The 13925-nt window shown below is 34.8% G+C and overlaps 1 protein-coding gene across 2 annotated transcripts; it reads right to left on the bottom strand.

Moving 5' to 3' along the window:
• Positions 1 to 4735: 4735 nt before the first annotated feature.
• Positions 4736 to 9451, bottom strand: LOC127879956 (zinc finger protein 862-like). Of its 2 annotated transcripts, XM_052427094.1 has the most exons (9): positions 8265 to 8294; positions 7757 to 7951; positions 7315 to 7541; positions 6960 to 7078; positions 6465 to 6679; positions 5797 to 5935; positions 5324 to 5600; positions 5063 to 5173; positions 4736 to 4858 (listed from the first exon to the last, which is right to left on the bottom strand). In XM_052427094.1, the coding sequence occupies exons 1-9, from the start codon at positions 8269 to 8271 to the stop codon at positions 4754 to 4756; spliced, it is 1395 nt and encodes a 464-aa protein (XP_052283054.1). In that variant the 5' UTR covers positions 8272 to 8294; the 3' UTR covers positions 4736 to 4753. The 2 variants fall into 2 exon arrangements, with proteins under 2 accessions (XP_052283054.1, XP_052283053.1); XM_052427093.1 differs by lacking the exons at positions 7315 to 7541; positions 7757 to 7951; positions 8265 to 8294 and adding an exon at positions 8670 to 9451 and having other exon boundaries at positions 6960 to 7086.
• Between the last annotated feature and the right edge of the window lie 4474 nt (positions 9452 to 13925).

The following is a 13925-nucleotide window of genomic DNA, read 5'->3' as shown; positions in this document are numbered from 1 at the left end:
AAGTCACTCTCAATGCCCCTGATTGTACTGTCAGATACCAAATTGCCAACACTATAACGGTGCTGAAATACAACAATGAATATCGTTGCAAGCAAATAGTGCACATTGTATATGTTTGACTGCTGTTCTAGAAGACTCACATTCAGACTGTAAGCTGCAAAAAGAACCGCGCCTCTAACAGAACGATAATATCTTCGCATAACAAGCGTCGAATCAATATGCACGCCATCTGGTGAAACAAACTCCTGCTGAAAGCGTCTGTTAAAGTTATTGAAATTATGCTGCCACAAATGTACAGACTTTTGGTCTGCACAAAGACACTGCAAACGTTGGTGGGTTTCATCAACTCTTGCATTATACAATGCTCCGTGTTTTCGGTGGAGTATTTCACCTATCATGACACGATTGCAGCCCTGTTGAATAAGCCAGCATGCAAATGCAAAAATAGTGGTAAACGATTTAGTCTTAAATAAATCGTGTCAATCCATTACAGACGCCTCGTATTTAGACTTACATCTAACGATTAATAATACTATGATTAAAACTAGTTATACGACAAACGGGACGACTTTAACTTTGAAATTGTGAATTTTCCGTTTCTAGATGGCAACATCCCTAAAAGTCCTTCCTATGGTATTTACATTTCGCAGTTTGTACGTTATGCCAGAGCATGTTCATGTATTAAAGATTTTAATGATCGTAATCTTATATTAACGAAGAAATTGCTAAAACAAGGTTTTTTGTATAATAACCTAAGAAGTAAATTCGCTAAATTTCACTCTAAGTATGGTGATTTAATTAAAAATATAATGTTTCTTTAAAATGGCATTTAACTAATGGAATCTCCCATCCATCATTTTATGGAGATGTTTTGAAGCGTGTCCGCAAATTAAAATATGTTAAAGAAAATGTTCATATTAAACTTTTCAATTTAATTAACTCGTTTTTATCAAAAGGATATGATGCTTATGTACCTAAAAACAAGTGCTTGATGGTTTTCGATTCACTATATCTTTTTTTCTCTTAAAATTTGGAATCATTAGTGATATTATGGGCATTTTTCACTGTTTAATATAATTGTGTCTTTGTGTTGTATGCACAAATCTTCATGAAAACTACATTTAGACTCACATCGTACATCATATCATTTCTGTCGTCAGTAGTAAAAACAACTTTATACTGTTTGATTCCAATAATGTCCCTTTAATGGAATTACCATTTTTATACATTTGATTCTTAATATTTTATCACCTTAACTTGTTTTATTAGTATTTCAATTTTGCAGTACCGCCCCATTAATATTTTTATTTTTATTTTACAGTACTGCCCCTGGATTTTGTTCACGTCATTATGTCTTCGCTTGTCAATTACGTCATAACTCTATCTCTGTTCCTGGGTACATTGATTTTTTGTGACGTCATACGACCAACTTTCCCAGTTGTAATCTACATGCATAGGTCATTGGGTTTATAACGTTCAATTTTATTTATATTTTCTCTCTGATAGGCGTTTCTTGTTTAATTTAATTATTATTTTTTTAGCCTTCACATAAACAACCAAGCAATGTAATATGGAATTTTTACACCCATTATTGCTGCTTCTTCCTGTATTTTCGCGATGATTATCTGAAATATTTACTTCATGATGCTATGTTCTTAAATCTTTTTCTATAAAGAAGGAATGTAGTTGACACTTGTTTATAGTTTCATTTAATAGTTCCTCAAAAAGTTGTAACTATGTTGCTCTGGTATCTGCAATACCATTGAGTAATTAAATGGTAATTAAATTGAATGCGTTTTTATTCCTTTGTATTATTGTTTAATTTGATTAACAATGCTATGAGGAAATTTTATTTCAAGTGTGAGGTTGAGCGCTCTATAACCGGTTTAAACCCCCAATGCTTTGCATTGACCGTTCCAAGGCGGTGACCCCAGCTTTAGTCTTATTTGTGTTTAAGTTGTTTTGTATTGTGTTGTATTGTGCTGTTTTGTACTGTTTTGGCAATCGGTCACTTGCCTTAAATAACGGACCAACTAATTATTTGTAATAAGACTTCAATACTGCTCCAGCAGCTGAAGTTTCACTTCTTTATATTGTAACAATAAGATAATCCAGTTTATTTGTTTTGTCCAGAATCATGTTATGTATTTGAAGGTTAATGAGCTTTAGTTAAATATATCTTTCCCGACATGTGGAAGGACTTGGGTTTTATTTGTGTATGATTGTGGAAACCTTTTTTGAGACTGTAAATTTATCAATTTATGTATGTTTTTTATTTCATGTAATAGTACTTTTGACAGTATTTTACATTTCAGAATTAATATATCTAGCAAGCTCTCTTTTTACACGTAAACAATTCTGTAAATTCCTCTTAAACAATTATCAACTTAACATGTCAAATCTAAATCGTACGTTTTTACGTGAACAACTGTGTACTTAAATAAGTATTAATTATGTAAATTTTAATATATGGCTAAGGTTTAAACTTAATGCTTAACATATATCTTTTAAAGTTTGCAGTAGTATTTTGACTATATTATCAGAACTCTTATACAACGATAGTCTATCTCTCTTATGTGTGCAGTCTTAACGTGTACGTAATACTTGATTTTTAAGATATAATCATATTGTATTTTGTAAACAATGTACTTATATTGATTGAGCCAATTCGCTATGCTTTATTGCTGTTTAGTGTGCTTGAACAACTGTGTACTTAATTAAGTATTAATTATGTAAATGCTCATGTATATCTAACTATTAAGCTTAATGCTTAACATTATTTCGTATTATTTTTTAATTCTTGGTAGTAATACTTTTGACAGTTTTCCACATTTCAGAGTTTGTATATCTAGCAATCTCTTTTTTGCTACACTTGAACATTTCCTTAAATTGCTTTCTCACTATTAACGTGCCAAACCTAATTCTCACTTTCTAACTTAAACTGTGAACATCATTTTCCTGATCGTCAGAATCTATGTGTAACTTATTATAGATTGTTATCTTTATCGAATGCATCACTTCGTCTTTGGCCCACGAAAACCGATCACCAAAATAATCAATTGTTATAAATGTACTAAGCACTTGAAAATTATTGAAGTGATCTTTACTCATGAAATATACATTTTTATATTGTTCCCTATTTCTTTTTTATTTTCTTTTTCTTTGACTATGTACAGGATGAAGGATTCGTTGCAGTCTTCTGGTCTATTATAACTCGAAAATATAACGTACAGTACTTAATTTTTCAATTGTTTAACGATGGATACCCATAACCTCTTACCAAGATACAAAGCGATCGGATTGTTTTTCTTATTCCTAAATCAGTTTTTTCTGCTCTCACTTTACAACAATGAAATTGTTCTTGTATCGACACCTAATATAATCAAAAGTCAATCCCAACTGTTCCGGTCCTTTAAACGACCATACAAGCGCGTGATAGTTGGAAAACGCTGGATTGCCAATTCTTATTTCTTAAAAAGAATATTTTATATATTTCTTATAGTCATGCTAATCACGTGGCTGACATTATTAATGTTGCTTTCTGGAGACATCGAATTAAACCCAGGCCCGTTTTTCTTCTTTTTCTTCTGAATCCTCTGCCACGGAGTCCAATAATTTTACTGATATATTATCATTGCAAAACAACTTTTCTTTTATTCAGTATAATGTACAAAGTATACGGCACAAGATGGGCATTCTCACAGCAGAGCTCTCGTGTTTTGATCTATTATCTTTTTCCGAGACTTGGCTAAATAATTCAATCGTAACTGACGAACTTCTTATCCCCTCATACCAAACACCGGAACGTAAAGATCGAACACAGGACAGCCACGTTGGGGTAATGTTAAAGATTTTATACACTATGAACGAAGACTGGATCTTGAACTTACTGCATAAGAAACTATTTGGATTGAACTACACTTTAAGAGTAAAAGGAATGTTCTTTTGGGGTTATTTTATAGACCACCAAACGCGGATGCAGCATACACTAAGTTAATTGATGATTCCATCGGCTTGGCAATCGAAACTGGTATATCCGATATAATAATAACCGGAGACTTTAATCTTAGCAGCAATCAACCTTCACAAGCCCGAACACTTGATTCTTGGCGTACTGAATATGGTCTTGCTCAAGCTATTTACGAACCTACACACTTTACGGAAGGGTCTTCATCTATTTTTGACCTATTATTAATAAGTAATCTTGATAGCTTGGCTTTATCAGGTGTTGGTGATCCTTTTCTTGACCAACTAAATCGTTATCAGTGTCCCATATATGGTCTATTTAAAAATTATAAGCCAAATTCAACAGTATATGAGAGTCACATATGGAAATATGCAGATGGAAATTATGACCGGCTTCGCGAAAGGTTCTCTACATTTGATTGGGATTCTCTTGCAAATGATTATGTTAACACTTATTGCGTTAATATCACCGATACTATTGTTTCTAAAGCTAAATATTGTATCCCAAACAAGTCTATAAAAATTAAACCGCGTGACCCATCCTGGCTTTATACGCACATTCGACGAATGATATGAAAACGCAAACGGCAGTCTTCACGCTAACCTTTTTAGACCAATAGCCCTTCGGGCTAATTAGATAGAATTTTTAATAGCCCGAAGACATTTTCAATAGCCCGAAAAGGTAAACATAAATGTTTCGCTAGGAACAACAAAAATATTCATTTCTAATCAGAAATAACTACTTCTAATGAGTAAAAACATATGCCTGTCCCATTTACAACATTTATTATTCATTTTTCAAAACAACAGAAAAGGCATGCTCCGCCGACATCTCCATATCTTCATCGTCATCATCATCATCATCATCTTCATATTCTGAGTTCTCTGGCACCTGGAAAGACACACAATGTCACATACAATGTTATGTTTGCTAGATTGTTTTTAGTAGAATGATGTCTGTCTAAATAAATAGTCATTTTCCCAAACAATGCGTTATTTTATTGTCAAAAATTGTGGTTGCCTATCATTAATCATTCAATTAATTAATGAATGTATACATGAGTTATAGTTAAATATATATTTAAGGGGTTGTAACCTTGTTGCTGGCAACATCTTTTTCGTCCTCTTCTGACACCACGATACAGTCCCCTTGGGATCCTGGGGCTTCTCTCTTGATTCTGCGGGGTTGTCCACTGGGTGTTGAAGTCTAAATAAGAAATTACTCTTAAATCAATCATGAATAATTATATAACAGTATAACTAATTCCTGCATCATTGATGAGGAAACGGTTATGATAACAATTGAAATTTAATTTTTTCTAATAAAAAACTATAATAACATAGGCTTTAAAATTACCATCCAGTGCTTGATCGCAAGGTCTGGGTCAAATTCATTGATGGATGGAGACGTGAGCTTCACCATCATCACATCGTTGAGGCGTCCAGCACGGAGACGGCCCCTTCGCTTGTTCTTGAGGAGCTTCATGGCGGAGAATGATGTCTCGCACTTGACAGAGGTGGGGGGCAGGGCCAGAGTAATGTCAATCAGTGTGAACACTGCATATAGTTGCTGATCCGCCATGCGGCCCATTACAGTGACCCAAGTCAGCTTCTGCCTGTCTTGGAATGGATATCTATAAATAAAACAAGGCTTGTCACCGTAGGATTACATATGCCCCCTTTTTCAACATTTTTCGAAACCTAAACACAAAACCTAAACGCAAAGTGTGACGGAATTTCAGAAGGACAGACAGACGGACAGTGCGAAATTTATTTCAAAGCATACTTTAATCACAAGAAATGAATATTATGTAAGTTTAGATTACAAACCTGTGGTAGATCAGTGTCCTCAGTGTTGCCCATTGGTCCAACACATCTTCTAAGGCGATGCCCTCACTAGATTTCCCAAATGCAACATCTTCAAACTGCCTGTAGAGAGTCTCAACTTCTTTGTCTCCGAAAGTGCTATCTAAATTGGATACACATTAAGAAATACAAAATCATGTTTAATCACTTATCAAATTTCAACGCATATTTAATCTAAGTGAAGGACTGACAAATATCAATTTATATTATTTCTGAATGTCAAAAGCATTATGGAACCATTGAAATCTTTGAAAATACCGGTAATAGTTGCATTCTAACTTCGTCATACTAGTTTACAAAATCGTTTTAAACATTATGTTTGAGGCTAAATTCTTCTAAGATTAAAAATGTAAAACAATATAATTTTAAAAAGGAATCCACTGGCAGCCCTATAAGGTACTGAAAAAACTGATAATCAAAGTAACTGTAGTAACTGAAATATAATGTCATTTTACATGAACACAACACTTTAAACAAAAACATGGGAAGGGGCCTGTTCAACCTCAAATGTTTCGGTTTAATAAGTAACACAATTTTATTTTTTTAATCAAAATCGGTGAACAGGTCCCTTTCATTGTCAACTTGATGAAATTAACTTCAAACACCAGCAAACACTTTCAACGTTGTTAAACCTTTAATTTCATCCGATGTAAGGTCCGGCCAGTTTTTAAATGAAGAAACCATCGTTGCAGATACAAGATCTGATGTTGGAAATCTAGCCTCTAGATTTTCAACAATCTCTTTTATAAGAGAACTCTGATCTGCCTTAGCCTTAACACCTCTGAATACAAGCTTCTCTTGCTTGTAGGTTTCTGATGCGCTTACATCAGAGACAGTGCTATCATCTCTGAAAGTTTAGCGATTCTCTGATAATATCATTACCTAAATCAGCTTTTAGCAAAAAATTGCAAGGACTTACTCTGCTATTCACAAAATTAACCACAAGCTTCAAATTAGAAAATGCTGCCGAAGAAAAATCAAATTTGCTACAACTTGTTCTTCATGAAAACCCACTTATTGTTGAATACATTATTGTGTTCAGTAAATTTGGCTAACAATTGGATAATATTTCCCTGTGAGTTTATATAATACAACAATACAAATATCAATACTACAAAAATACTAACTTCTCACACAGCTGTGAGATGGCAGTCTTTGAGGACTGCACTCGTCGAGCAGCATCTGCGAGGCTGATGAGGTCTGTCTGTAGGTACAGGGAGAGGCTCTGCAAGTTGCTGATGACGCGCTGAAAATGTATTTAAAACTTTTATTATAAAAATTTTAACAAAGAACACTGACATTAAAATCATTAACAAAACAAGATAAGATTGATTTTAATGTTTTGTTAATAATTTTAATTTTTTTTTTTATTGTTTTGCAAATATATGTAATCATTAATCATTAATGTTAAAAAAAATATGTTAGAAACGTTTGAGTGCTAGAAGTTCACTATAGAAAAAATAAGCAAAACCTTCAAGTTACCTTTAGTGACAGCATGTACAGGATAAGGTTTCCATCCCTCATCATCTTAGCTAACCCTTCTGCCTTGGCATTCTGATGTGATGCGTTTTCCAGTTGATACAGGAAGAGTTTATACCCTCTCGAGAATATATTGAGAGCTTTCTCGAAGTGTGGCAACCACCGTGTTCCCCCAATTCTAGTAGGTAGAAGCATTTTCATGTGAAGAGCCTCCGCAGCTCTTTCAAGACCTAACAATTGAACACATATATTTTTTTTATTTTGACATTCATGATAATTCCTTGAAAGTTAAATTAATTTAATAAAATTGGATTATAAATAAATCATTTAATAATTTGCAAAAAATATGAAAACAGTTCATAATAAAGGGTGGTTTTCTTTTGCAGATAACATTACAAATTCTCAATTTTATTATTAATCAATATTATATCTGATTGCATTGTACCTTTCTTCTGCTTTGGACTTCGACGAAACAGATAGAAGAGGCCCATGAGAAGACTAGTGAGCTTCTCATAGTTCTTGGGGGCACACTTTTTCATGGCATCCTTAAATGCCAGCTCTAACCTGTGAGCAACGCAATGTGTCACCACAAGGTGGGGCCAATCCTTCTTCAGGAGAGAGGATACACCGCTGTGGATACCTGAATACAATGAATGACAATATGTGGACGATTTTTTAACATTGATGGGTAATCGTGATACATGTTGGAATAAAAGATTGTAAAATGACACAGTTTAGGCGGTGGCCCCAGCTTTATTCAATGATGTTTTATTTTGTGTTGTTTCCCATTGTGCCGTGCTGTTAAGCAATTTGCCATTTAAAAGGACAAAAGATGGTAAATGATAAAAGTGCTATACTCTGACACAGCTGGATTTTCACTTCTTTATACTGATAAAATATCAACTTATATAACAGCTCCTCAACCTTTACGTATACATTTAAACAAGACCTACCCATCATATTTGCAGCCCCGTCAGAGCAAAATCCAATCAGTTTTTCTTTCATGACATCTGTAAGTTCCAGATCCTGTAATACTTGTAGTACATGACTATGAATGTCTGCACTACAAGCTGATGCGCTGCAACCAATGTCGAGGAAAATGTCTCGGACATAACCATTTGATGATGATCTCACATACAGGGATTCCATGTCGTCTCCAGTGAAATCGGTTGATCCATCAATCATGAGACTACACCAATTTGCACTTTTAATGCTTGATAAAGAGTCATTGCGAGTGGTTCTGGATATGGAGGTACAAAACTCAGCACAAGCTTTGTCACTTTCATACTGGCTACTGGTGGGCAACCCCTTCATTTTATCGAGCTGGCATATCATCTCATAAGTTTTAAAACTTAAATTGTTCTTGCAAACAGCATGAGCATTTCTGAACTTGTTTACAAGTTTGTCATAATCCGCCTGTCTTAAGGTCTTCAATGCTTTGGCTGCAGTGCTAGACGACTTGGGTGTTGATTTTGCCTGTTTGGCTTGAACTGCTTTAAAATGATTCGGAGAATTTTCGTGTAGCTGTATGCCATCAATGCGGAGATACGACGAGCCTTTTATAAATATATTGTCATTGCTACTGGGTCCATAGAATTCGATGCATAATTGACACCGCATCAATTGCGTTTCAGGATCGTATTGCAGCCATTCTCTACCTGATTGCCATGATTGTTGAAATGTTCGAACTCTCTTGACTTCGTAAGCTCTTTTAGAAGATACAGGGTCGGTCGGCTGCTTACGTTTTTTACCTGGTAACGCCCCGCTCTGGTATCGAAGTTGGCTGAACGCCATCTTGAGCGCGATTTTAACGCAAGGATTTTTTTTTAATGAGTCATCATACGTCGATGTCCGCTTTGAACAAACGGACCAATCGTAACACTACGTCCATCTCCGGAGTCCCGTAAGAGTGGAACACGGACGTGTTTATTGGCTAACGATTTGTACCGACTACTTCCATTGACCGATACGCCTTTAACCCGAAGTGACTGACCGGTGTTCATGTAATTATTTCACTATGTTTACAATTTTACGCTCAAAAATTTAATCGACCGGTCGGGCTATTTTATATGCATTTATGATCGACCGACCGGCCAAAAAATCGACTCGGGCTTCGGGCTTATAGGCTAATTCGAAGACTGCAAACGTGCCTATCATCACGCGAAATCTAAAAACTCAAATCATTATTGGTCTAAATTTCGTAAAATTAAAAATAAGACAATTTTACTTATAAGGCAAGCGAAAGATCAGCATTACGAAAGTTTAAGCAATAAACTCAAACAAAACAATCATTCATCTAAGGACCGGTGGAGAATACTTAAGTCATTAATTAATAAGCCTAGCAATAACCTAAATACAGCACTCCTTAATCCCATTGACAATACTACCACAACCCTTTGTTTTGAAAAGGCAAATATCATAAACATTTTTTTTCAAAGTCAGTCCAAAATTGAAATCGCTAATGAAGATATGCCGGAACTCACTAATTTACCGATAGCTAACTCGTTGCAGTCTATATGCATTACACCTACCGATGTTCTTGACATTCTGAAGTCCCTTCCCGTGGACAAAGCATCGGGCCAGATGGAATAAATAATCGAATTTTAAAAGAATGCCAAAATCAAATGTACACTCCTCTTGGCATTTCTTTAACGTTTCACTTAATAAATTTATCATGCCGAGGTGTTGGAAAGAAGCTAACGTTAGTGCTGTTTTCAAAAATGGCGACCCAAAAGTAGTTAGCAACTATAGACCAATTTCACTCTTAAATACAAATGAAAAGGTTTTCGAAAAAATCATTTTCAAACACGTATATAATCACCTTATTTGTTACAAATTACTTACGCCTTTTCAGTCTGGATTTTTGCCAGGTGATTCAACTACTAACCAACTGACATATATATACGATACGTTCTGTAAAGCCCTCGACAATGGTTTAGAGGTAAAAGCTTTCTTTTTTATATCAGTAAAGCCTTTGATAAGGTCTGGCACAAAGGTCTTCTCCATAAACTAAATGCAATTGGCATTCGAGGAAAGTTACTATCCTGGTTTACTTATTATCTTCATAATAGACGACAACGTGTAGTACTTCCAGGCGCAGTCTCTAACTGGGCAATATTAAAAGCCGGTGTTCCCCAAGTTTCCATATTAGGGCCTCTGTTGTTTTTAATTTTTATTAATGATATTGTTTACGACATCAAAAGTAATATTCGCCTTTTTGCTGATGACCCTTCCCTATTATTACACATTATTATCGATGATCCAATCATTTCAAATACAATACTACAAAGTGATATCAACAAAATATCTGAATGGGCTTTAGATTGGCATGTATTATTTAATCCCTCAAAATCTGAATCCCTACCATTCTCCAGAAAGACTTTTGTACTTTTACAATGATGTCTAAACAAATACCAGAGGTCGGTTCCCACAAACATCTAGGGGTTTTCCTCTCTAAAGACTTTAAATGGAACATCCATATTAAATACATAATAGAAAAAGCAGAGAATCGAATTAATATTATGCGAAAACAAAGGTTCACACTCGGAAATCTCTTGAAATAATTTTCATATCGTTTATTCGACCTCTTATCGAATATTCAGGTGTGATATGGGACAATTGCACCCAAGCGGAAAAAACGAAATTGATACAATTCAAAATGAAGCAGCGCGAATCGCTTGTGGATCGTCTAAACTAGTTTCATTAACCGACCTGCATAAGGAAACTAACTAGGAGCTGCTTCAGGACCGCCGTGACAAACATAAATTAACATTATTCTACAAAATGCAAAATTCACTTACCCCACAGTATTTATCCGATCTTGTACCCCAACATGTTGGATCTGTTGTAAGGTATAATCTTCGCAATGCTAACGACTTACGTACCTCCGAATCTAGAACAACCCTTTACTACAATTCATTCGTACCCGCAGTCACTCGACAATGGAATAACCTTCCAGATGATGTTAAAAATAGTGAATCGTTCAATGCATTTAAATCTAACCTTAACAGGAATAAAGTTATAACACCATCGTACTATTACATAGGTAAACGTCATTTTCAAGTCATTCACACGCGTTTAAGGACCAAATTCAGTTCTCTTAATGAGCACCTTTACGCAAAAAATATTATTGATTCTCCCCTTTGTCGCTGTGGAGATATTGAGTCTAACTTCCACTTCTTCTTCGTATGTTCATATTATAGCGTAATACGGACAAAGTTAATGAACGATGTTTTAGGAATGATAGGTCATGTAGACCTTGATACGCTCCTCTTTTGCAATACATCCCTAAACGATGATGATAACTCTTCTATCTTTCTTTGTGTCCAACAATACATCACCGAACCTAAGCGTTTCTCATAACAATCCGATCCCGACTCGACGTTGCATTTATTTGGCATTGACCCACAACCAAAATCCTTCATCCTACCTTGATCCCCTCACTTTTTTAAATGTTTATATCCCGTCTTGTTACTACTGGCATATATCATGACATGTGTAGTCTTTAAAAACTGCCACTTCCATGTGTAAATATTAATTCTAAGGAGAGGAACTATGTAAGAACTTGCTTCTTTCGTTTCAATCCTTTTCTGCTTATATTGTGTAACAATTGTATATATTGTACATGCCATAAGAAATAAATATGTTTAAACTAAATTTATCAATTATCAGGGAAGTATCAGTTAAGTGCAGCCGCCATTGATTTAACATAATTTTTTTCTTATATATTTTTTTAAAATAAATTGCCAAAGACGATTCTTACAATCAACTGCGGTTTCACCAGCTCAAAAGTCAATGTACTCAAAATTCGAGAACTAACACTGTAAAGTTTAACTATAACAAAACGCTGAATTCGAGAAAATAAGAGAAGGATTGACCTTGGACTGGGATGAATTATTGGAAAGCAAGAGCACCAATGCAATGATAGACATATTTATGACCAAACTGAACAATGAAATGAACGAACACATACCAAAAAGAAAGAGCAGTGTGAGGAAAAACAGCGTGCAACTTAGTGAAGAAATACGAAAATTAATTAGGCAAAAACATCGAGCGTGGGGAAAGTACATGAAATATAACAACGAAGAAAACTCCAAAATATATACAAGGACAAGAAACAAAGTGAAAGATATAGTAGCAAAGGAGCGTAAAAAATACGAAAAGGAAGTAGCGGAGACATCAAAATCTAACTGTAAAATTTTCTGGACATATATAAACTCAAAACGGAATACGCGTAGTGGAATATCGGAATTACACGAAACTAAAGATGGGGAAATATATATAGCTAACAGTGACCAAGAGAAAGCAGAGATTCTAGCAACATTCTTTATTAGTGTATTCACAGAAGAAACCGATGACAATTTTGATAAAATGGAGATTATTATCTTTGAGAAACCTTCGAGTAACGATAAATTTAAACCAGAAGAAGTGAAAAACCTATTAAAAGAACTCGACACATCTAAGTCTCCAGGTCCAGACCAAGTTCACCCAATTGTTTTGGCAAAACTGTCAGATATAATCCACATACCATTGTGCCATATATTCAACAGCTCTTTCAAGTCAAGTATTGTGCCTAGTGAATGAAAAATTGGCCAAAATACAGCATTATTTAAGAAGGGAGATAAAAAAACTAGCCTCAAACTACAGGCCAGTCAGTCTTACGAGTGTAATCTGCAAATTGATGGAAAAATGAATACGTAAACGGATAGTCGACCATATGAACTCTAATGATCTATTCAGTGATAGGCAGTTTGAATTTATAGGAGCCCGATCAACCAACCTACAGTTACTTAGAGTTATGGACCACTGGACTAGCATACTAGATGAAGGCAGCGAAGTTGACACAATATACACAGATTTTATTACGGCGTTCGATAAGGTCCCACACAAAAGATTAATATATAAATTGGATAAATATGGTATCAGCACACAAACATGTAAATGGGTACAGAACTTTCTAACCAATCGTAAACAAAAGTCTATGGGAGCTATTCACAATGGCATGATGTCACCAGCGGCATATCTCAGGGTTCCATTCTAGGACCTATTCTATTTGTGGTGTTCATAAATGACTTACCAAAATGTGTGAACTCCAACGTTTTTATGTTCGCTTATGATACAAAGATATATCGCGAGATTTCCTCCAAGGATAATCAGTTAATTCTTCAAGAAGACCTGAATAAACTTTTTGAGTGCAGTAATAAATGGCTGTTAAAGTTTCACCCGTACAAGTGCAAAATATTGCAAATATCAGCAAAAAAACAGAAATAAGATCATACACTATGCAGAAATATGAAGGAGGTCTCGTTTCCCTAGAAAGAGTTGAAAATTAAAAAGATGTTGGTGTAACAATAAACACAAAACTGAAATTTGATGAACACATACAAATCAAAGTAAATAAAGCCAACAAAATGATGGGACTAATAAGACGTTCTTTTAAATTTCTAGATATTAGAAGCTTTAGATTATTATTCAAGTCCATTGTTAGACCACACCTGGAATATGCGAGCATTGTATGGAGTCCATCAAAATTAAAGGCATTGATAGAATTGAAAACGTCCAACGTAGAACAACCAAAAAGTTACCAAAACTTAAGGATATGCCATATGAGGAAA

The sequence above is a fragment of the Dreissena polymorpha genome, chromosome 4 (genome assembly GCF_020536995.1).
Source record: "Dreissena polymorpha isolate Duluth1 chromosome 4, UMN_Dpol_1.0, whole genome shotgun sequence".
NCBI classification, from domain to species: domain Eukaryota; kingdom Metazoa; phylum Mollusca; class Bivalvia; order Myida; family Dreissenidae; genus Dreissena; species Dreissena polymorpha.
Note: the sequence above shows the minus strand (reverse complement) of the source record. Positions and strands in the feature narration are given on the sequence as shown.

Bases quoted from the DNA above. Each gene is read 5' to 3' on its own strand.
- LOC127879956 (XM_052427093.1), bottom strand. From the start codon at position 9,105: ATGGCGTTCAGCCAACTTCGATACCAGAGCGGGGCGTTACCAGGTAAA. The intron at 7,087-8,669 runs ATTTAAGTTTTA...AGTTTTAAATAC, and splicing joins TCATGCTGTTTGCAAGAACA to ATTTTCAGCGCGTCATCAGC. The intron at 4,859-5,062 runs GTTACAACCCCT...GTGTCTTTCCAG, and splicing joins AAGATGTTGCCAGCAACAAG to GTGCCAGAGAACTCAGAATA.